The sequence below is a fragment of the Drosophila albomicans genome, chromosome 3, assembly GCF_009650485.2.
Source record: "Drosophila albomicans strain 15112-1751.03 chromosome 3, ASM965048v2, whole genome shotgun sequence".
NCBI classification, from domain to species: Eukaryota; Metazoa; Arthropoda; class Insecta; order Diptera; family Drosophilidae; genus Drosophila; species Drosophila albomicans.
Genome location: NC_047629.2, coordinates 53,104,920 through 53,128,089, shown reverse-complemented (window position 1 = coordinate 53,128,089; position 23,170 = coordinate 53,104,920). Strand labels below are relative to the sequence as shown.

General features: G+C 33.7%; 2 protein-coding genes across 2 annotated transcripts; one reads left to right on the top strand and one right to left on the bottom strand.

Moving 5' to 3' along the window:
- Positions 1–614: 614 nt before the first annotated feature.
- LOC117568453 (uncharacterized) lies at positions 615–23,018 on the bottom strand. Its single transcript, XM_034249128.2, has 6 exons — positions 22,110–23,018; positions 8,971–9,202; positions 8,716–8,860; positions 8,508–8,628; positions 4,301–5,013; positions 615–2,285 (listed from the first exon to the last, which is right to left on the bottom strand). Exons 1-6 carry the CDS (start codon positions 22,196–22,198, stop codon positions 1,603–1,605), a joined length of 1,983 nt encoding a protein of 660 aa, XP_034105019.1. The 5' UTR covers positions 22,199–23,018; the 3' UTR covers positions 615–1,602.
- On the top strand, positions 6,271–6,760 carry LOC127565729 (carboxypeptidase inhibitor SmCI-like). The gene is made up of 2 exons (XM_052005762.1): positions 6,271–6,396; positions 6,461–6,760. Exons 1-2 carry the CDS (start codon positions 6,300–6,302, stop codon positions 6,658–6,660), a joined length of 297 nt encoding a protein of 98 aa, XP_051861722.1. The 5' UTR covers positions 6,271–6,299; the 3' UTR covers positions 6,661–6,760.
- Positions 23,019–23,170: the final 152 nt, after the last annotated feature.

Here is a 23,170-nt window from a genome sequence, read left to right as displayed (position 1 = left end):
AAAATAATCCGGTATTATTCCTAAAATATACCAAATTATTATACCGCAAAAATACTAAAAATATACAAAGGGATATTTTGGGTTGATACAGTACAGTACATTGATAGAGTAGTACATGCAAAATATACCATAGAGTGCAAAATATACCAGATTGTCAGCCGAAGCAACTAAAAACCGTAGAATGTAGGCGTTTTCCTTATACAAAAGTTTTTCTTTAGTAACTTTTACATTTTGTATCTGATCGCCACCAAACTTTCAGGAATCATAAAGAATATAGTTATTATTGCACCAAAATTCGGCAAATTTGAAACGAACTTGATATGCCTGCAAACATAACAACTACTGTCGATCAAAAGTTATAGCTCTATCTCTTATTGTCTCTCAGATCTACATAGGTGTTCTGATGAATATGGCTATATCGTCTCAGGTGGAGGCTGTGATCAAGAATATAGAGTCGGAGATGTCTCCTTCTGCCTTCATAGAGACACTAAGTTATAATACCCTTCTACCCTAAGGGTAGCGGGTATAAAAAATCAGTTTATGAGCAAACCCAGTTTTGGATGAACGAACGACTTTTTCAACGCTTTGCTTCTCTTTGGAATAGTGTTTTAATCGTTTTGCACATATTTATTTTTTTTTTGTAATATTTGTAATACATAATAAAAAATTTAGTTGTCCTTTTTGTTGTTGTTTTGTTTTGTTTGTTGTAATGCTCGGTATTATGCTAATATTTCTATAACTAAATCGGCTTACAATTTCCCGCAAAGCTTGATTGAGGATTTACAATTTACTCGCTGCTGTTGAAAAGGGAGCTTAAAAGCTCATGCGACTCAAGAGCTTTTGCGATTTATATATTATATGTAGTTGTCAGTTTAATTTTAAAATATTTCATTTTTGCATTGATATTCGTTTCGATTTTTGTTGTTTTTGTATTATTGCTGCTATTATTATGAATCGGTATTATTATTAATATTTATTGTTTAGGTTATGTTTTATTTGTTATGTATATATATATATATATATTCAATGACGCTTAATCACAGATCAATTTTTTAAAATTTCATTTGACTTAGAAGTTAAGAAACAAAACACAAAAATTTCACAAAGGACACACGACATTGCCACGCCTCTTCTTACATACAACATACATACATTCATCATATATATGATAATAGATTAATAATTTGTAATAATAGTAGTAAGTATATACGGAGCTTTGGCAGCGCGCGCGGGGGGATTTCGGGGTGGGGGGGAGAGCTGTGAAAATGTTTGTGAGGCATTTTATTTCTGCTGCTGCTGCATATTATATAGTATATATATCTATGTACATTTAATCGATATATAAGTTTTGTTCATTTGTTCAGCTTCTATATATGTACTATATAGTATATATATGTATGTAGATACTGAAATCATCTGATTTTCGTTACATTATTTATTATTTTCTTGTTATGTGTTTTTTGTTTTTTTGTTTTCTTTTGCAGTCTCAAAAATTGTTTATGGGCTCCTCTGGTTAAGAGATGTTTTTGGGGATCGGGTGCGTTATAAAAAAGATGATGCGTATTTTCCATTGTTGTTGTTGTTGCTGTTGTTGTTGTTCCATCACTTTTTGATGAGACTTTCGCAGCTGCTGCTGAGATTTGGCAACGACTTGAAGAACAAACGCGAGCGATCCATTTGCGACTCCACCGAGGCGACGCCCTTGTGGCCATGTCCATGTCCATTGATAGCTCCACTCGACTCATCCACGCCCTTGTCAAAAGAGCGACGCAGCACCAGCTGCTGTTGTTGTTGGTGATGATGATGACTGGCGTAGGCGGCTGGAGGCGACAGAGGGGAGGAAGGCAGCTCTATGTCCAGCACAATGTCGCCGCCAACTTCGGCTGAATGTTGGTTGTGGTTGCCTCCTCCTCCCCCCACCTGCATCTTGGTGTCCGAATAGCGTCGCAACTCGCTGCTGGTTGCATCTCTGGCGATGCGTCGGCAATCGGATGAGTCGACGGCACAGCAAACCAAACCCAATCCAGTGGATGACGACGCATCCTCGTGGCGATAGTCGATCTTTGGTGGTGTGCTATAGTCGTAGGTGAGGGGCGTGGCCACGCCTCCTCCTCCTCCGCCCACGCACAGCGGCGAGTCGTTGAGTATATCACGATTCTCCAGGAAAATGGACGAGTTCGAGTAGCGCTTCGATTGATGTGGCTTATACACAAAGCCACCCAAGCCATTGGCCACAGCATGCGAGACGCCCGAGCTTATCGAGGGCGCCTTGTGCTCACCGCTGCCTGAGAAGAGGAAGAGAGAGTTAGATTACCGGTGGAAAATTACATTTTGTATTAGAAAAGTTACATGGTAATGATTATAATCATTTGGAATGTTATTGTGAACTAAAAAGATTAATTTGAAACAATTGAATTATATTCATTTTTCGCAAAAGTTTTTCTGAACTAAAAAGATTAATTTGAAATAATTGAATCTTTCTTAAAGTTTTTTTTGAAGTAGCTAAACCAAAAACGATTAATTTGAAATAATTGAATTAAATTATAATTCTCGAAACTTAAATATAATTTATAGTATATTTTTGCTACTTTTGCTTTTTCTATCTAATTAAACTCAACTGTGAAAAGGAAAATAGTAAATAAGTAATGCCTGGGGAGGTTCTTTTATATGAATAATTGCTTTGCATTTTAAAATATTGCTTAACTAAGATTGAAAGTGAGAAGCCAGTCTAAGGAGTCTGTCTAACCTTCACTTAGCGAAGAAAAAGATGTTAGAACTTGAAAAGCTTTTTGATGATGATCAAATTTAATCTAAATTATTAAAATATTACAGTTTCATAGATCTTTAATTCAGTGAAAGAAAGACCAATCAAACAGTCTGATCTTATACCCGCTAGGATATAATTTATAACAAAAGGAGTAATCATCGAGATTATAAAGTATATTCTTCATCAGCGACAACAGCTGAGGTAGTCTGGTATATTTTGATATTATAGCATGTCAATATATTAAATATAGCCTTCGGTACATTTCAGTACTTTTATTTAGTATATTAATTTTTATATATCAAGAATATTGCGATATTTAGAATTACAATTTACTAGATTAATGATTTATGTTTTGATTTTATTGAAAATGTGTAGCGGAAATCTCAAAGTCAAGCACACTTGTCTGTAGTAATCTAATATATTTTGAATGTAGTAGTATATCGATATACCAAATATAGCCTTGGGTATATTATATATGTATTTTTTGTTTATTGAGTTCAATGTCGAGCACTCTTAACTATAGCTTTCCTACTTCTTTTCATTTAAAATCACCAAATATAATCATTATTTTGTACTGTGATCTTATCTTCTTGACAATTTGGTATTTTTTAATATAAAAGTATATTAATATACTAGACTACACAGTGTACGGTATATTTTAGTTTTTTCGAGTATATCATTGCAGTATATTTTAAGTATAATACCGCGCTCTTTTGACTGTAACTTTCCTATTTCTTTTCATTTAAAATCACTTTTTGCACTTTAACAATCTTGATCTTATATTCCACATAAAACCTTCGTTATGGTTCACTATTTTTTCAGTATATTATTTCGGCATATTTTAAGAATAATACCGCACTCTCTTGGCTGTAACTTTTATATTTCTTTTCAATAAAAATCACTTTTTACACTTTAACAATCTTGATCTTATATTCTTGACAAATTTAGCATTTCTTTAATGTATTAGTATATAGATATACCACATATAGTCTACGGCATATTTTAGTATATTTCTAGTATACCATTGCAGTATATTTTAAGAATAATACCGTACTCTTTTGAGTGTAAAAAATCACTTCTTGCACTTTAACGATCTTCATCTTATATTCTTGACACACTTAGTATTTCTTTAATGTAGTAGTATATCGGTATACCACATAAAGCCTACGTTATAGTTCACTATTTTGTCAGTATATTATGTCGGTATATTTTAAGAATAATACCGCACTCTTTTGACTGTAGCTTTCCTACATGTTTCCATTTAAAATCACCAAATATAATCATTACTTTGCACTCGTGAACAATCGTGATCTTATATTCTTGACAATTTGATATTTTTTTAATATGAAAGTATATCAATATACCACATATAGTCTACGGTATATTTTAGTATTTTTCGAGTATATCATTGCAGTATATTTTAATAACAATACCGCACTCTTTTGACTAGAGCTTTCCTATTTCTTTCCATTTAAAATCACCAAATATAATCATTATTTTGCACTCGTGATCAATCGTGATCTTAATGCTCACCACTGAAGCTGCTCAGCTGCATGGCATGCTCGCGTCCCGTGTCCGTGGAGATGCCGCTGGCGCTGAGATCTTGCCGCGAGCCGGCGCACAGATCGGCAGCCGAGCCGCGACTTGAACTCTCCGAATGCTCGAGGACATTGTGAATGGAGTCATGGAACGGCGTCATGCTGCCCGAGCCCTGGGGACACGGGCGAAACGATGAGATCTGTGAGACAACATCATCGAGGGCCCAATCGCGATCGTAATTGTGCTGCGACTGCGAGCACTCAATGTTGGCAGCCACCGCCACCTGACCCAACTGTTGTTGGCCCTGCTGCTGTTGCTGCATTCGCTGGCCATGCTGCAGTGCATCCTCGGTCTGAGTTCCCGCACTGCTGCTGCTATGCGGCACCACATCGAGCATATGATGTGGCGAAGCGTTCAACAATCGTTGCTGCAACTGCAGCTGCATTTGCTGCTGATGCTGATGATGCAACGCTGTCGACGAGGCGCCATTCTCCATGCCACCGCCACAGCTGGAGTCGTGCATCGCATGGCCAATGATTGCCCCGCCTCCGCCTCCCCCTCCGCTGGCATTGATCTCAACGGTGCCGCTGACCGCACCGTGGGCCAACGAACTGTGCGCCTCGCTGAAGTGATGATGATGAGCCGCAACTGGAGATGGCGGCGCCAGCGGATGGATCTTCTCTGGTGCGTTCTGGATAAGCAGAATTCTGTGGGGGGAACGAAAGGGAAAGATTAGTTGAAGATAATGAAATAATTTTTTTTATTCTCTTTTTTTATTTACAATCTGGCTGTTTAAACAGACAATAAATTTAACAACAATAGCAGTTTTCCATAGAGCCCTATTATTATATAAACATCTTTTCAGTTGGTTGGATTTATATATCGAGATCGATCTTTTCAGTCTTCTTACTGTTAAATTGTTGTCTACTACACTTATTAATTAATTAATTCCGTGGCTATGGAGTCTATTGATGTATTTCTTACTACATTTTTTTATTTCTTTTATGGTTGGAACATTAAGATCTTTGTGAATAATTCCATTAGATACGTAAAAAGGAACATAATAATAAATAAATGCTGCAGGTTACTATATAAATTATACACGATATGAAAAATTTAAGCACAATAAAAATATATATATGCGAGAAATCAGTTTTCCTGGCTACAATCATTATAAGAAATTTTGACATATCATTTATGTACATAGATATTTTTTTATGACTAATTATATAACATGAATTTCAGGTATAAATTATATAAATATATGAAGCAGGACAAATTATGATCTTCCGAATTGAATCTATACAACACGTTAAAATAAATTTATTCAATAAACTTTCTTAAAAGAACAAATATTTAAAAAAAAGTGAAATGTAAATTTTAAATTAACATTTTTTCTTTTTCTATGAATTGAATTACCTATTCATGGAATACTAAAGGTTCTTAGAACAGAATTTGTAGTAGTTTTGCATATACAATATTTCTAATTTAAACAAGTAAGACAGCTGCATTCATGTGTACTCGACTGTGATATACTCGCTACTCTTCTAAAATTAAAGCAAAACAGTGCGGTACTAATTTGAAAATATATCAATTTAATATACCGCAAAACTAACAATACTAACAATATTACCAAAGGCTATATTTGGCATATTGATATAGCATTACAAGTAAAATATACCATAGAGTGCAAAATATACTAGATTGTCATATAATCTTCAATAACACAAGTAAAATATGAAAACGGAATCTCATTTTCATTGCTGTTTTAATTTAATTAATATATTGTAAGTAGTTTCTTTATGAAAGTACATAATTCTTTTTTTTGTTTTCAATTTATTAATTGCATTTTAACAAAATTTAACTATTCGAGCAATTTAATCTTACTCAACTGTATAATAAGCGAACAGAAACAGCTTTACTCATTAACAAAACAAATTTTCTTAACTAGTTGGTTATATAAACCAAGTATTCCAACTTTAGGAAGTTAGAAATGAAGTTCAGTTGGCTGTTTATAATTCTCTCGCTTTACGTGGTCTACGTTCACGCTGTGCCTTATGTGAAGGAAGGCAAATGTCGTGGAGAACCAAGTGATTAAACATGAATAAATTAGTTAAGGATGTGGATATGAATATATGCTAATATTTATTGCAGTTGTGCGACAAGTGTGCCACAATCACGTTGACCATGGACACGCTACATTTCGTTGGTGCAAATCGCGGGCCATGCAAAATATGTGGTACTTTAATCGGCTCCACAAAGAATGCCAGAAAATGGATTACTTTGGCTGCGGTGGCAATGGAAATCGATATTGTACAAAGACACAGTGCATGGATCAATGTCGCAATGCTTAAAGAAGACTACTAACTAATATTACAAGAGGATAGCAGTTCATTCGGATTATAATTTATATGGAAATTGTAATGTAAATATTGCTCTTAAATAAAGAAATAAATTATAAAAATATTCCAAAATCTTGATTGGTTAACTGAACGTTTATGATGTACATTCGTTCTAAGAATTGTGAATTGTTAATTCTAAACCTTTTTCTGGTTAAAATATATATTATAGATTGCATAACATTAATGCAAGTTGAAACTGTTATAAAACAGATTCTTTGTAATAATCAGGAGCTCTTTTTTATACACGCTACCCATAGGATGGAAGGGAATTGGCGTCTTAGCTGCTTTGGTTGATAATTTGGTATATTTGAACCTCTATGGTACATTTCTAATGTAGTATTTCGGCTTATTTCAGTATTTTTGTGGTATGTTATTTGGTGTATTTTAAAAATAATACTTCACTATATTGTTGTTACTCAAAAAGGGTAATATGTGTCTCACTCGACTGTAGCTTTCTTATTTGTTCATACTAAAAATTGCAGAACGATAAAACTAGTTGAAGCTATTATAAAATATATTCTTTGTGTTTATTTCTAGCACCGTCTTTTTTACTGTTTCCTACAAATAAACATAACAAGTGGATACTATGCAAAAAGCACAAGTATTCCAAATTGTTAAATTGTTGTAAACAGTTCAATGGATTCATAATTGCAATGTTTTGAAACTAAAATTTAAGCTTTTATAAACAGCAATCTTTTCTGACTGTTGCTTACGATTAAAATTTTAAGTTGATAATAATTAAAAAAGATTTATAAACTAGCTAACAGAAACTATTATAAATTACGGTCATTGTATTAATTGCGACGCATATAAATTCCTTTAAATTTGCGAATGTTTTGCTTGACTGTTGCTAAACACATTAAGTGTGACGATAAGTACAGAGGATATACATTCAAATTTCTCAATTTCTTCAATTGAAAGCAAACAAGATTTATTGTATTGATTATGATTCCTAATCGTACTTCAAATTGTTAATTATTTAAGTGAGATGACTGTCTGATACTTAAGTACATAATTCATTCATTGTATTGATTTAGTATTTGAGGTAAAAAGATGCAGCTGCTATAAACTACATTCAATGTGTTGATTGTAAATCCTTTTCTTGACTTTTGACTACAGCTGAACACAATCGAGATGAGCATTGATAAACCGTGCTAATCGCACAATTATAACATAATGTTGTTAAACTGAATGGTTATATTCAAATTTCTTAATTTGATTCGCTTAGAATTCAAAATAAACTGAAGTTGCTTTAAGTAACATTCATTGTATTGATGATGAACGGTTTTCTTGGGTATTGTCTACTATGAAACACCTTAAAACGATTTATAAACTATAATTCAAAATGTTAATTGGTTAACTGAAGTTGCAATCTAATACTAACATATGTACAGTTTTCTTAATTGTAATTGCGTGCTATTTAAAGCTAAACTAAAGCTACTTTTAACTGCATTCCTTTTCTTGACTATGGATAAACTCTGTTGTTTAACTTGATGGTTAGTTTAAATTGCTTAACTCGAATTGCTTACAATTGAAATCAAACTGAAGTTGAAGAAACATTCATTATATTGACTGTCAACTACATAGGTGAGGATTGATAAACGCAATATTTGATGCTAACCGAACAATTGTTATAAAATGTTGTTTAACTGAAATTCAAATTTCATAGATGTAATCGTTGCTATAAACTACATTCATTGAGGAGAATTCACACTTCTCTTGTACATCTATTAATTGTTTCCTACTCCTTGACTGCCTTGACTAGACTATGCCTTAGTGTAGTAGGAGCAACTACTCGCCTGTTGCGTGCCTTCCAGCGATGGCAGAGATGCAAATAGGCCTTGCACTGAATGTACATGAAGACGACGCCGCCAGTGAGTCCAACGGTGACCACCGCCAGCTTTGTCCAGAATGGCCAATCTGTTTGTGTGGGAGTAAAATGTCAATTAGTTGACTCATCCATTATAAAAAAAAGGGGGAGGTCGTTGTCGTTGTATGTATACAAACCAATCAGTCCACGTTTTACATCGTCTGCGGCGCGTTCGATGAGCACACAGAGGGACCAGATGACGCACAGGGCGGCGGCACAGTGGAAGAGTACGGTGCAGCAGAGACGGCGTCGCTCAATGCTGGAGATGTCAAGGCTGCGCCACTGCAATGCGCAATCGATCGATCGACAGAGAAGCGAGAGCGAGAGAAGGAAGCCAAGCAAATAAATTAGTTTTAAATGCTGAAATAGTCGAAGAATAGAAGATAGCTTACCTCATTGAAGGGCTTGATTTTGGTGTGCATGATGAAGGGAAATTTGCAGAGTTCGCAGGAATTGGTCGCCGATGCCGTGAGCCATTGTTGCAGACACGCCTGATGCACATACTTGAGACTCCCGGAGCAATAGCAAGGCGTCAGCAAAGGATTCTGTGGATCGCTCTCGCAGTGGCAGATGCGGCAAATGTCGCCGCTATTCTGTGACGCTTGGCTGCTCGTTGAACCAAATCTGCAAATCAAATGCACACATGTCACAATCACAAAATGAGTCATACTTTCATATAAAGTGTAGTCTAAAGAGTAGTATGTAATATGTGTGGTGACCTTTTAGTGGTCTGCACGCACACACCTGAGTGCTAAAACAGATTACTTCAAAACGAAATGACAGCCATTTGATGATGCCACAACTTGATTGGCAGCAGAAAGCCAACCTGCGACTATTCTCTGACAGAGCTCTGTTCTCTCTCGTTGTCTTTGTTCCTTCGTTTCAACAAAGGATTGCCAGGATGTTGTCTTGTGGCTGTTCCCTTTTATTCTCGCTCGCTGTCTGTCTACCTTTCTGTCTGTCTGACTATCTGTCTGTCTCTCTGTCTGCCACGAGCATGTGCAAACATGTGATAATAACAACTACCCAACTAACCTCCCACCAAGACAAAACAATGCGCAGACAAACACAATTTGCTCACTTCAAATGCCAAAGGAGTGCCGAAGCTTTCTTAACGAGACAGCAAACTTTCTAAACAATAAACTAATAATACACACTGTTTACGATATCTTTTGATATGCCCCACAATGCCAAATTCTCATTAGCTTGAACTCATGCTTTTAATGATTATAATTATTTGTTCCGAAAATTCATTCAAATTCAAGACTGCAAGAAATATAATAATAATTATTAAAGGTACATTTATGATACTTTCAATAATAATACTAAAACTAATACTAATATTAATAATTTAAAGCAAAATTGAAAACGGTATTTATTATTTTATTATTATTATTTTGTGTAAATCAGATTTAAATCATTATACAAATGTGTTTATTTATTTTGATTTGCAGCTCACGATTTCAATTTCACGGCACAAAGTGCAGCCAAAGCGAAATGAATAATCAAATATATGATTATTTTCAACATTCTATCTAATATCACATATTTATTAACATGGAAAATAAATAAACAAAGACTTGCTTGCTAAACACCAATGAAATCTGGTTGCTCAGTTAGTAATTAAAATAAATAGTGCAAATATTTTGGTGTGGTAATTGAAATAAACACAAACAAGTAAGAAAGCTACAGACGAGTGTACTCGACTGTGAGATACCCGCTACCCATTTTGAATAAAAGAAATATATTTTGCGGTATTTTCTCAAAATATACGGAATATACTGCTAAAATACTAAAAAAATATACCAAATGGTATATTTGGTATATCGATATAGTACCGCATTCAAAATATACCATAGACTGTACAATATACCAGATTGTCAGCCAAAGCAACTAAGACCCCTAGTAAGTAGGCGTTTTTGCCCATACAAAAGTATTTCTTTAATAACTTCGACAATTTTTATCTGATCGCAACCAAATTTTCAAGAATCATAACCATTATAGTTGTTATTGTATATGCCATTTCGTATTTCTAGCTTTAAAATTACGCTTGTTTATTTTGATTTGCGGGGGCGGAAGGGGCGTGGCAAAAATTTGAAACAAACTTGATTTGCGTGCAAACATAACAAATGCTGTCGAAAATATAAAAAAAAATAAAAATAATTATAGCTCTATCTCGTATAGTCTCTGAGATCTAAATGTTCATACGGACAGACGGACAGACACGCAGACGGACATGGCTAGATCGTCTCGGCTATTGACGCTGATCAAGAATACTTTATAGGGTCGGAGATGCCTCCTTCTACCTGTTACATACATACATTTCCTGCCGGCACAAAGTTATAATATCCTTCTACCCTATGGGTAGCGGGTATAAAAATGCGATTAGAGCAACGTTTGTTGTTTTATATATTAAGCTAACAAATTTCAGCACTTGCTACCTAGCATCGCTAATCTTTTTATATTTAATCTTCCTTTATTTAAATGGATTTACGATATATTTAATTTATAAAGCATAGCTAAGATTTAGAAAATATCTTTCTTTGATTTATGTTAGTAGTTGTATTGCTACTAGAATTCAATACACAAAATAATAAGTTGCATCATTTTGTTTAAGAGAATCAGAAATAAAAAAAATTTGCAATGATGGCGATAAAGATTGGTTTGCTTTTTGATAGTTATAAAAGAAATCTGAACAAATTCAAGAATAATAAAATTTCAATAAAGAACAATATATATTGAGCATTTCTTTTTAAATACTATAATACTCAACAATATACTATAAAATGAGTATAGTATAATATATTATAAACACTAAACAATAAAATACTCAACAATATACAATTTATATATCAACGCAGTTCATTAACCTCTTAACCAATTTGTTCATAATTTTAATAATTTAAAAGAGCAATATATGCATATAAACACTTTACAAAAAAAATAATAAAATACTCAACAATATACTATAATAGTAGTGTAGTATATATCATCGTAGTTCATTAACCCCTCAATCAATTGCAGCTTCCCCAGAACGTGACAAATTTAGAAAACCCCCATCAAACGATGATAATGAATATAAATGATAACTTTGGGACATATTTCGTAATATTCATGAAAAGTTATTTCGTTTTCCGGCACAGCTGCAACGCTGCGTGTTCGTTCACCAATCACAATCCATTCAAGCAACCGAATGTGAATGCAAATGAATCACAATCAGTGGACAAAGTGCAAGTCGTAGACGATCTTTGAAAAGAGAAGTGATCACAACATTTGTATTCGCACTCGCTATTGACATTTGCTTAGAACTTAGAACCAATGTGTCTATTAGCAAATACGAGCACTTAGCTTGGTTAGCACACAGACTAGCTAAAAAGAGCGATACTAAAGAGCAGGCTACAAAATTATTTGTTTTTTGTATTTACGTGTGAAGTGAATTTAACAAATAATAAAAATACAAATACATTTTTTATTAAATTTTATTTTTAAGCCAACAGGTTTCATCGAGAAAGAGAGAGAGAATTGCATAATGAACGTGAACTGTAATCGAGGCTAATTGCGTAAATAATTCAAGATTAAAATATTTGTAATTCCTGTTTCATATTAAGTTTCCCTGTTTCCAATATTTCGAGCCGCTTTCGAAAAGTGAAAACATCTCAGTTCCGACAGCAGCCAGAGCAGAAATTTTGTATTTCGTTATCTCGAAATAAATACTTTTTCATTTCAAGAAACAAAATTCCCATAGATTTGCATATAAACAATTGTTAAGTTAAGGAAAACCGCAATAAAATGCTAATAAAACAAATAAATTGCTAGATGTTAACAAATGTAATAACATAGTTCTCGAGTGTTATTTCCTTTATATATATTCGCAATATTTTTCTATATATGCAAGTATTAAATCGCGATTATATTCTTAGAATCAAACGCTTTCCTCGAACACACATAATTTCTGAGAATGAAACATTCGACGAGACTCTGCCTTTTGAGACCTTAATTGGATTACGTTAGAATTCATAATCATATCATGAAGTCGACGGCAAACAATTTTCTATAATATAAGCAAATGAAATAAGTTTGAATATTTGAGTAGTATTCGCTCTGTCGATGAATAAATTTGTTAGTTAAGTTTTCGTATGTAAACAAGCAAAGATTAACATATTTATTTTGAGATTTCGAATGCACAAATTTAAAGTTTTCATGAAACATAATTTTTATGGTATATTTTGTACTCTATAGTATATTTTGAACGTGATAGTATATCGATATACCAAATAATGTCTTAGGCCATTTGGTATTTTTTAATAATATGAAAAATGAGTAGCTTTCTTGTTTATGAATACACATTCTTAAAGTTTTCATTGAAGATCTTTCTTATGGTATATTTTGATCGTAGTAGTATATCGATATACCAAATAAAGTCTTCGGTATAATGAATTGGTATATTTTTAGAATAATACCGCACTACTTAAAGTGTTCATTAAATATATTTCTTCGGTTATAGTATATCGATATACCAAATAGTCTTCGGTATATTAATTTGGTATATTTTTAGAATAATACTTCACTATTTTGCATTTTTTGTAAAATATCTAGCGGGTATCTCATAGTCGAGCTCACTCGACTGTTGCTTTCTTATTTGTTTATACACGAATTTAAAGTTTTTATTAATGATCTTTCTTGGTATTTCTTTATTTTCCCAATTTAAATTGTTTTTTAATGCTAACAATATAATATATAAACATTTAGTTGTAAACATTTGCACATGTGTACCTCTATATTTATTTGAATTATCAGCAACTTCTATATTATATATATATATATTTGTACAATTCGGAATAATTTTGATAAGCGCATTTTCTAAGCACTTTATGTCATTGTTTCGCATTTTAATGTGGGAATCTGAATGTCAAATTAGTCAAAGTGCCAGACATGGGATTGATTTAATTTGAATTGCTGAGATTGTTCATCGTTGGTTGGTGTTGTTGATAAAACGAAAGTAGCTACCTACAATACCTACATACATGGTTATGGGGCTAATAGAACTTGCATTATAAATTCATTAGGCATGCATTTAATGCCAACTCAATTTAGTTGTTCACAGCAACACGATTGAATGAATGTGTTGTGTGTGTGTGTGTGTGCATGTGTGTGTGTGTGTGTGTGCTGCTTGCGAGTTGGCCAAGTTCATGGCGGTTGCAATTAACCCAGCTTGGGTAAATGCTATCATTATTGGCCCGGTGACGCCCGCAATGCCCTCTGCGAGACCATGTGGCTAACAACATTTGCTGCTTTGACAGAGCGAAAGAGAGAGTAGATAGAGAGCGAAAGAGAAAGGAGACGGATAGAGAGAGAGAGGGAGAAAGACTAAGGGCCAATTGGCCAAAAAAAAAAAGGAAAACAGAAATAAAGTAAAATTGGTTTTTATACGTTTTAGTTGAGGCACTTTTACTTTCAGCCCCTCGCGACCCTTCTCTCTCTCTCTCTGTGTGGGCTTTAGAGCTCAGACGGCAAGTGCGTGATTGCGCCGAAGGACACCGCAGGACACGACGGCCACAAATGCCAGCCAAGCGTTTACTATTTGTGGTGTTGCTGTTGCCGGGTTGTCATCACATTTGTTGTGGGTCTGGGACACGGTCCGACTGAGGCCATGGCCACAGCGAACACAGCAGTCGTAATACCCGGCACTTAAAGCGGAGAAGGGTGTTATAATTGCATGTGATGTCAGTATCAAATTGGCTAAAGAGCATATTTTCTTGATGAACATCAGAGAAACAAGAAAAACTCAGGCTTATTGCGTCATCCTTGATGAAAATCAGCTCAATAAGAAAAACCCAGCTTTATTGCATCATCAAATTATGCAAAATGTCTTGTGTAAAAGTGCAGCCTCCTAGCTCTTACCATTGACATTTAGAAAACATTTCTAATGCAGAAATTATACACTACAAATGAGAATAAATGAAGCAGGTTCAGGACATATTGTTTGGGAATCAGGATAAATCTTAAAAATGTATTGACTAGTATTTCATAAAAGCAGCAGATATTTTCGTTCATAATTGTGGACATAATGTTTGTGAACATTTAAATTTATAATCAATCAGAAGAAGCAATTTATGTATATATTATTATATATAAAAATCTTTAAGTAATTATTTCAACTAAACTCAAAGACAACATTCCAAAATATCTTCGACGACTAATCAAATCTGAACCAAACGATACAATGGACTTTATGTTTATCAATAAAGTAATCTTTCAAAATGTATTGACAAGTATTTCAACTGAACTCAAAGAATACATTTTAAAATATCATCGACGTCTAACCAATTCTTAACTGAACTATACATTTAAAAGTTCAGCTGCACCGATTTAGTTGAACTTTCCATCGGGTATCTTAAAGTCAATCTCGCTTAACTGCGACTACCTCACTTGTTGGCCAATGGTTCGCTGCCTCGGCAATTGACTGTCCTTGGATCAATAAAACGCATTTCACAGCAAACTGTGGAGCCAGAGCTCATAAACTACACACACACACACATACACAGAAAACAGACACAGACAGATCCACAGATACAAATGTATCTGCTACTGTGTGTGGCTTGTATCTCTCTTGTATCTTGTATCTGTATCTACAATATATGTACACACAATATTTATACACAATTTGTGTATGTTTTTGTTGCTCCTCCTGGTTGTTGTTGTTATATCCTTTAGGCAGCCGCCTTGATATGCGCATCCGTTCGCATTTATTTCGTTTCGTTTCGTTTCGGGTTGTCTGCCAATTTTATGACTTCATTAGATAATAGGCTCAGGAGCCGAGACGCCAGACTGGCGACAAACTCAAGCTCCGTTCAACTGCGACAGATGCTTTATCGTCATCGTCTTCGTCATCTCCAAATCCAGTTCCGTTACCATCTTCTTCTACAGCTTAATCCCAACCACACACCCCTTTGAATGAACTGAGAACAAAAACATTTCGCGTCTCCGTCTCGATAATTGCGTGTAATTAGTGATTCTAAATTGAGTTGCGATCATGTCACATAAATTAATGTCAACCTCAGCCCCAAGAACCTCCCGAACACCCCAAGCAAACCCCCTAAATCCATCACAAAGACAACAAAGAAATGCAAATGTTTTTTAGCTCCGACATCGACATCGACATCGCGGCATCTACGCAGTTTGTTCAGTTCAGTTTCTCAATCGATTTCGCAGCCGCAGCGAGTTGAATGTGTTTTAAAGGGGTCTTTATTTTACTTTTTTTTTGTGTGTGTTGTTTGCTTTATTTTTATCTGTCATCTTGAAACATGCCAATTATATTTCCAGACAGCAATTTTCTTTAGCAAAATAAATCAAAATATAAACAAACAGCAAAATGTGTAGAATAGATATCCAGTTATTATATCTATATCTATATTTGACGTTATTGATACATTTGGGTTTTGCCCAGGTTTAGCGTTTTAAGCTGACGCAGTATCAACGATAAGATAAAACTTCTCTCGAAAACAATAATAATAATAGTATCGGGTGGGTCAATAGTTCTATTTTAACTATTTTCCCTTAATACCAAAACAAAAGATAACAAAAAAGATTATAATTGGAACTTGGAACGAAAAGAGAAAACTGTTTATAGTATGTGAGTGGAATTGCCGTAACTTATAAATACTGCAACTAATGAGATTATACTAAAGTTTTTCTTTTGAGTCCCATAAATTGGACAGCTATATGGGAGTGGTAACTAAAATTTGATATCGGTATAGTACAAAGAAAAATAGTTTTAAATTTCGAAACAGTGGCTTTGATAGCATTTCAGATCGAGTTTGTTTATTTGGTATATCTTTGAGAGTTGTATGATATAATTGTTTACTTTTCTCTGAACCGTTAAAGTCAAAAATAAAAACTTTCTGCTCGATTGATTTAAAAGAGATTTATGTTTGAATATAGAAATATTCAATATCATTTGAAACTAAGCATTTATTTGAAATATTTGGAATCATTGCATGATAAAATTTGTCACTTTCTTGCTTACGAGAAAAAGAAACTATGTAACAAAGTAACATTAAATTTTGTAAAATTATTATATGGGACATGCTTGTTTGATATACTAAGTTTTAACCTATTTGTGAATGGTATATATATTACATACGTCGAATAGCATATGAGATCGAGTATTTACATAAAATATTTTTAATTATTATATGACAAAATTGACAACTTTTTCGTCGAACATAAAAAAAGTATTTATACTTTATTGGAGAAATAGTCTAAATTGAAAATTTGTAAAGTTGTTATACGGAACATACAAATAAAGTGCTTGTTTGATATAAGTTTTCACCTATTTCTGAACAATTATATTACATAGGTCGAATAACATTTGAGATCAAGTGTATATATGAAACAAATCATTGGACAACATTTTTAATTTTTTCGTCGAACATAAAATTACAAAAATAAGTACCAAATGATTTATATTTTATTGAAGAAATATGTTGAATTGAAAATTTGTAAAGTTCTTATATGGAACATACAAATAAAGTGCTTGTTTGATATAAGTTTTCACCTATTTGTGAATGGTATATATATTACATACGTCGAATAGCATATGAGATCGAGTATTTACATAAAATATTTTTAATTATTATATGACAAAATTGACAACTTTTTCGTCGAACATAAAAAAAGTATTTATACTTTATTGGAGAAATAGTCTAAATTGAAAATTTGTAAAGTTGTTATACGGAACATACAAATAAAGTGCTTGTTTGATATAAGTTTTCACCTATTTCTGAACAATTATATTACATAGGTCGAATAACATTTGAGATCAAGTGTTTATATGAAATATTTTTAATTATTGTATGACAAAATTGGTAACTTTTTCGTCGATCATAAAATTAACAAAATATGTAACAAAGTATTAATATTTTAATAGAGAAATAGTTTAAATTGAAATTTTGTATAGTTCTTATATAAATAAAATGAATAAAAAAAGTTGTTATATAATAAAAAACTTATATCAAGTTTTAACCTATTTCTGAACAATTGGTAATTAATCTACCTACCTACATACATACGTCGAATAACATTTACGATCAAGTGTTTATATTAAATATTTTTAATTATTATTTGACAAAATTGGTAACTTTTTCATCGATCATAAAATTAGAAAAATATGTAACAAAGTATTTAAATTGAAATTTTGTAAAGTTGTTATATGGAATATGCAAATAAAATGCTTCTTTGATATAAGTTTTCACCTATTTCTGAACAATTGGTATATTCTCTATATAGTTCATACAAACATACGTCGAATTTATGATCTTGCTATTTTAAAAATGTAGCTGAACACGGACATATATAGGCTATGTGGACGCTTTGTCTAATTATAGAACACACACACACCCTCACACCGACACACACACACACTCACACACACCTATGCAACGCACACGGACTCTTTGTCCACGTAAGCTTAAAAGCACAACGCAGCGAAGCTTTAGCAGCTAAACGTTAACGTTAACGTAAACGTGCAGTGCACTAATACAGCCCTGGCTTTAACAAATAAGCATGATTATTAATTAAACATGGACATGGGCACACTCTTACACATACTACATATGGAATCCATGTATGGATTGTAAATGTACATGTGTGTGTGTAAGTGCATGGAAACTATCGCATTTCCACTTTGGGGCAGGTGCAAAATTTCAACAAAACAACTTTCGTTCTCTTTTGTATTGAGTTTTGTGCGTTTCGAGTTTCCGAAACTTTGCAACTGCTGCACAATTGTTGTTGTTTTTGTTTTTGCTGCCCTTGCTTCCGCTGTTACTCGACATGTCTACTTATGGCATCTGCCTCCTAGTCGAGAGTATTGCCAGCCAATCAGTCTGCAAAAGCAGCGTAATTAATAGCTCTCCCCATTGAAAGGCAATCGAAAGTGCTTTGGCCATTCTCCCATGGCGATCGAAGCCATTTGAGACACAGCATGCACACATAACGTATACGCAACGTGTGTTACGACAACTCATGATTCAAATACTAAAGTCCCTTCCCCTCTCTCTCTTGCTATCTATCATTATTTCAGTTGATTGAATGTCTCGCTACAAATTCTATCTGTGCCCAAAACAAAACAAAAATGACAATCTACATACATTAAATATGTGAATAATTTGTATATATTTTTGACTGTTTGAAAAGTCACTCGCTCGCTCAGCTTAGCTCAGCTCTGTTTTGTTTTGCTTTGCCTTAGCGTCTTTTATTGCCGTCTTTAACTGTGCTTTACTTTGCTGCTGATACTCTAGCGGAAGGGTAACATTATTTTATTGACAAGCCTGCAGATTGCTACGAATTCAGTTTTATTTAATTTCAAGAAATGCAGTGCAGATCGATCTTTCAGCTAGAGGCATATACAGCCGTAAACTTTGAAATTGCAGTGCGACTACATAACGATTATATTTGCATATTCCTTTTTATTAGTTGATCGCTGACACATTGATTTTGTAAAATAGAGAAAAGAGAAAGAAAACAATCCATTTACTTATTACGATAACTCAATAACAATCTTGCATTAAAAACTTGTGAATAAATTTATTATTAAAATATTAATTTAATATATAATATAAATGTTCATTGCAATTGTAATTTCAATTAAAAAACGATATATGGACTCAATAAAAAACTAGTTCCTCAAGATAAATTTCTTGAACTATGCTCCAAATATTAAAAACTTAATCGTGTGCATGGAATTTATTATTTATTATAAATGCTCCAATTTGAGAACGATATATGGTTTTAAAAAAAAACTAGTTCCTCAAGAAATCCATCTTGAACTATGCTCCAAATATTAAAAACTTAATCGTGTGAATGGAATTTATTATAAATGAACAAGGAAATGTACTTATAAAAACAAACTAGTTCCTCAAGATATACTTCTTGAACTATCCTATAAAGAATGAAAACTTTATCGTATGCATGGAATTTATTATTTATTATAAATGCTCCAATTTGACAATGATATATGGTTTTAAAAACAAACTAGTTTGTCAAGAAATCCATCGTGAACTATCCTCCAAATATTAAAAACTCAATCGTGGAAATGGAATTTATTATTTACTATAAATGAACAAGAAAATGTACTTTTAAAAACAAACTAGTTCCTCAAGAACTCCATCTTGAACTATTCCAAATATTAAAAACTTAATCGTGGGAATGGAATTTATTATTTACTATAAATGAACAAGGAAATTCATTTTTAAAAACAAACTAGTTACTCAAGAAATCCAACTTGAACTGTGCTCCAAATATTAAAAACTTAATGGAATTTATTATTTACTATGAATGAAAAAGGAAACGTACTTTTAAAAACAATCTAGTTCCTCAAAAACTCTCCCTCTTGAACTACCCTATAAAGACAGCTAGAGTATTTAGTCATCAACCTGCCGAAAAAAAACCTTAGCTTTCATGTTGTTTACTGTTTGCTGTTTTGACGCTCTGCTTTTCGTTAGCCAACTGGTTTGAGGTGTGTGCAGCTGACAAAAGTCAGGTGCCCCATTGCATATATGTTAGTACGAGTGCAAACGTACCTAAATCGCATGAAACTCTATATACTATAATACAGTTATATAAACTGTTGTCAGTCAATTGTCGAACTGAATTCAGTCTCCTTCTTAATCAACAATTGCAACACTCTCGACTTATTTATGTATCTACGTAATATTGCAAAGCGAAACTATTCTAGCTGATTATTGGGTATCGAAGCTATATAATTACTTCTATATACAGTGGAGAAGAAAGAGAGAGAGAGAGAGAGAGAGAAGTGGTAAATATTGTTGTGGCTGTAATTGCCGTGAACCTTATCAGTTCATATATTTAGCTTCGCTACGTTAAATACTCGTATATGAGCACAAGTTGTGTAAATATTTTAAAGCAACAACAATAACAAGCTTTGGATATTTGTGTAAGAGATTTCCACATTGGATTGGAGAAGATTGTGTGATTGTGTTGGTACTGATAACAGACGTCTATCCAAAGCTTGCGCCTTGAGTGTGAACATGTTGAAAGGAGGTTGACTGAATGTTGACTGTTTGCTGATTGCCGTATAAATTAACCTGACGGCATAATTACGATGGCCAGCAAAGTGAACAAACTGTGTGTAGTGAAAAGCGAGATCTGAATGAATGAATGAAATATGCATCTCTGGGAGTTGGAAATTATAAATCAAAGTAATTAGACGGCGTCGTGTCAGTTACCCGACACCTAATTGAACCCAACTATCTATATATAACTGGAATCGCAAGAATTTGCATTTCAATCGAACCGAATCCGCCCCTCGTAGCGAGTTTGCATGCGAATTACATATGCAAATGCTATAGTAACTATTGTAAATGCATTTATTAATTGCCATAACTACAACAGATATACATATATATATTATTATTGCAGGTGTATAAACATACATATGTCTATCTATAGCTATCAATTAAATCAACTTGCACTCTTAATGTGACAACATTAATGAGCTTTATCTGTTTTATTGGACAGATTGCAATGAGTCAAGTTAATGCTCGTCTGTTTTAATATCGAACCAACTTTGTTGGCCGCATACAAAATTTATTGACTACCTCTCAATTAGCAATTACGGTTTTATTATTTTTTTATGCCCGAATGATTAGGAGACATCTACGACCCTATTAAGTATATATATTCCTGAACAGTGTCAACAGAAACAATTCAAGAGACAAATTCGTGGTAAACATTAAAGTTTCGTTTGGTATTTCAAGGCCAATTTGACTGTAATGGTATATCTTTATACTAATTACACTCATTTTGGTATATTGTTGTTCTATGATTAGTATATTCCTGTACCGTGTCAACAGAAACAATTCAAGATACAAATTCGTGGTAAACATTAAAGTTTTGTTTGGTATTTCAAGGCTATTTGGCTGTAATGGTATATCTTTATACTAAGTACACTAATTTTGGTATATTACTGATCTATGATCGGTATATTTGTATAGATCAAAACGGTATTTCACAGTCGAGCACACTCGCCTGTCTCTTTCTCACTTTTTATTGCTAAATTTATGCTGGCAAACGTAATAAATCAGCCCATCAACAAGAGTTTAAGCCTTTTCTAAGAGTATTTTCAATAATAAACCTTTTTCAACGGCTTAATTACAGCAATTAAATGAGTTAAAAGTATTAATATTTGTCGCATCGCGCAAACATGCAATTTGTTTGCTACTTAATACAATTACATATATTTTAAGCATTTTTAATTGCGGTTTTATCGCTGAATAATTCAGTGTATACAGCACACACACTGTTTACACTGTTTTACAGTGGCGTCCCCTCCCCAATTGCCAAGCGATGCGACATTGAGCCGGCCCCATTGGATATAATATCAAGGGCGCATTCTAAGAAATAGAATTTGTGTAATTTTCTTTTCTTTTCTTCTGTGTGTATTTTTCTCTTTTTTTTGCAAGTATGTGTGTGTGTGTGTGTATTTTTGTGTTTTAAGGCCAAACGAACTTACCTGACATTTGCATAGTGTTGGCCGGAGCCACCGGTGCTCCAATCCACATGCTCGATATCTGATGATGTTTTTGCGTTTTCGCACGACATTTTGGTGTTTGTGCTTTACTGTAATTGCACTCGTTGTTGTTGTTGTTGTGTGTTTACTCTATGCCCTGCATTCGAGGGGATGCATTAGGAGTGCAGCAAAGTCTGGTCACACTCTTATTTTGCAATGTCCTTACGTTGTTTTCTTTTTCTGTTTTGTTTGCGGTCTTTACCGTTAACGTTAACGCTGATGTTGTTGTTGCTGCTGCTACTGTTGTTCTTGTATTCAATTTGAGTTTTCGTTATGCTGTTGCTCTGGCTGTTGTGCATTTGTTTATTTTGAAATGGTAAACAGATGCTGACGGCCGCTTTATTTGTAGCAAACTGTGCTGACTGCTCTCTGCTCTGATTGAAGATTTTTCACACTTTCGTTCGTTCGTTGACTCTTTACGCAGATTGTTTTGGTCAGGGCTTACTTGGATTTCGATTTCTTTCTTTTGCGAAAACAAAAAATAAATAAATATCTATTGCACTTTGACGCACGCTTTTGAGGCAAATGAACCTTCTGCAGCAAAATATCTGCCCCGTTCGTTCATTCGTCTGTGTTGGTGTGTGTTTGTGTTTGTGCGTGTCTATTATTATATATTTTGCGGATGCACAAAGAATTGTTTTTTATTCGCTTTTAGCACACATACGTTTTGCAAGACGCAAAAAATCGACTTGTAATCTACTTGATTTTCTATGCCCGTAATTTCACATTATTCTTTGTATTTTATTTTCACATTTTTTTTTTATCTGCAATCTGCTTAAGTTACAAATAATACAAAGGCATTTTGCTTAAACCTGCGACAGAGACGCACTTGCACGAGCGAGGGCTGCGACGACACTGCAGTGTGCCTGCTCGACGTCAATGTGTAAATACGGACTGGCAATCGTTATCGAGGAATCGAGAGTCGTTATCGCATTTGGTCACCCCAAATCATCGCCGTTTGAGCAGGAGATCGAGAAACGGCGCATATTTTGAAATTATGTTCG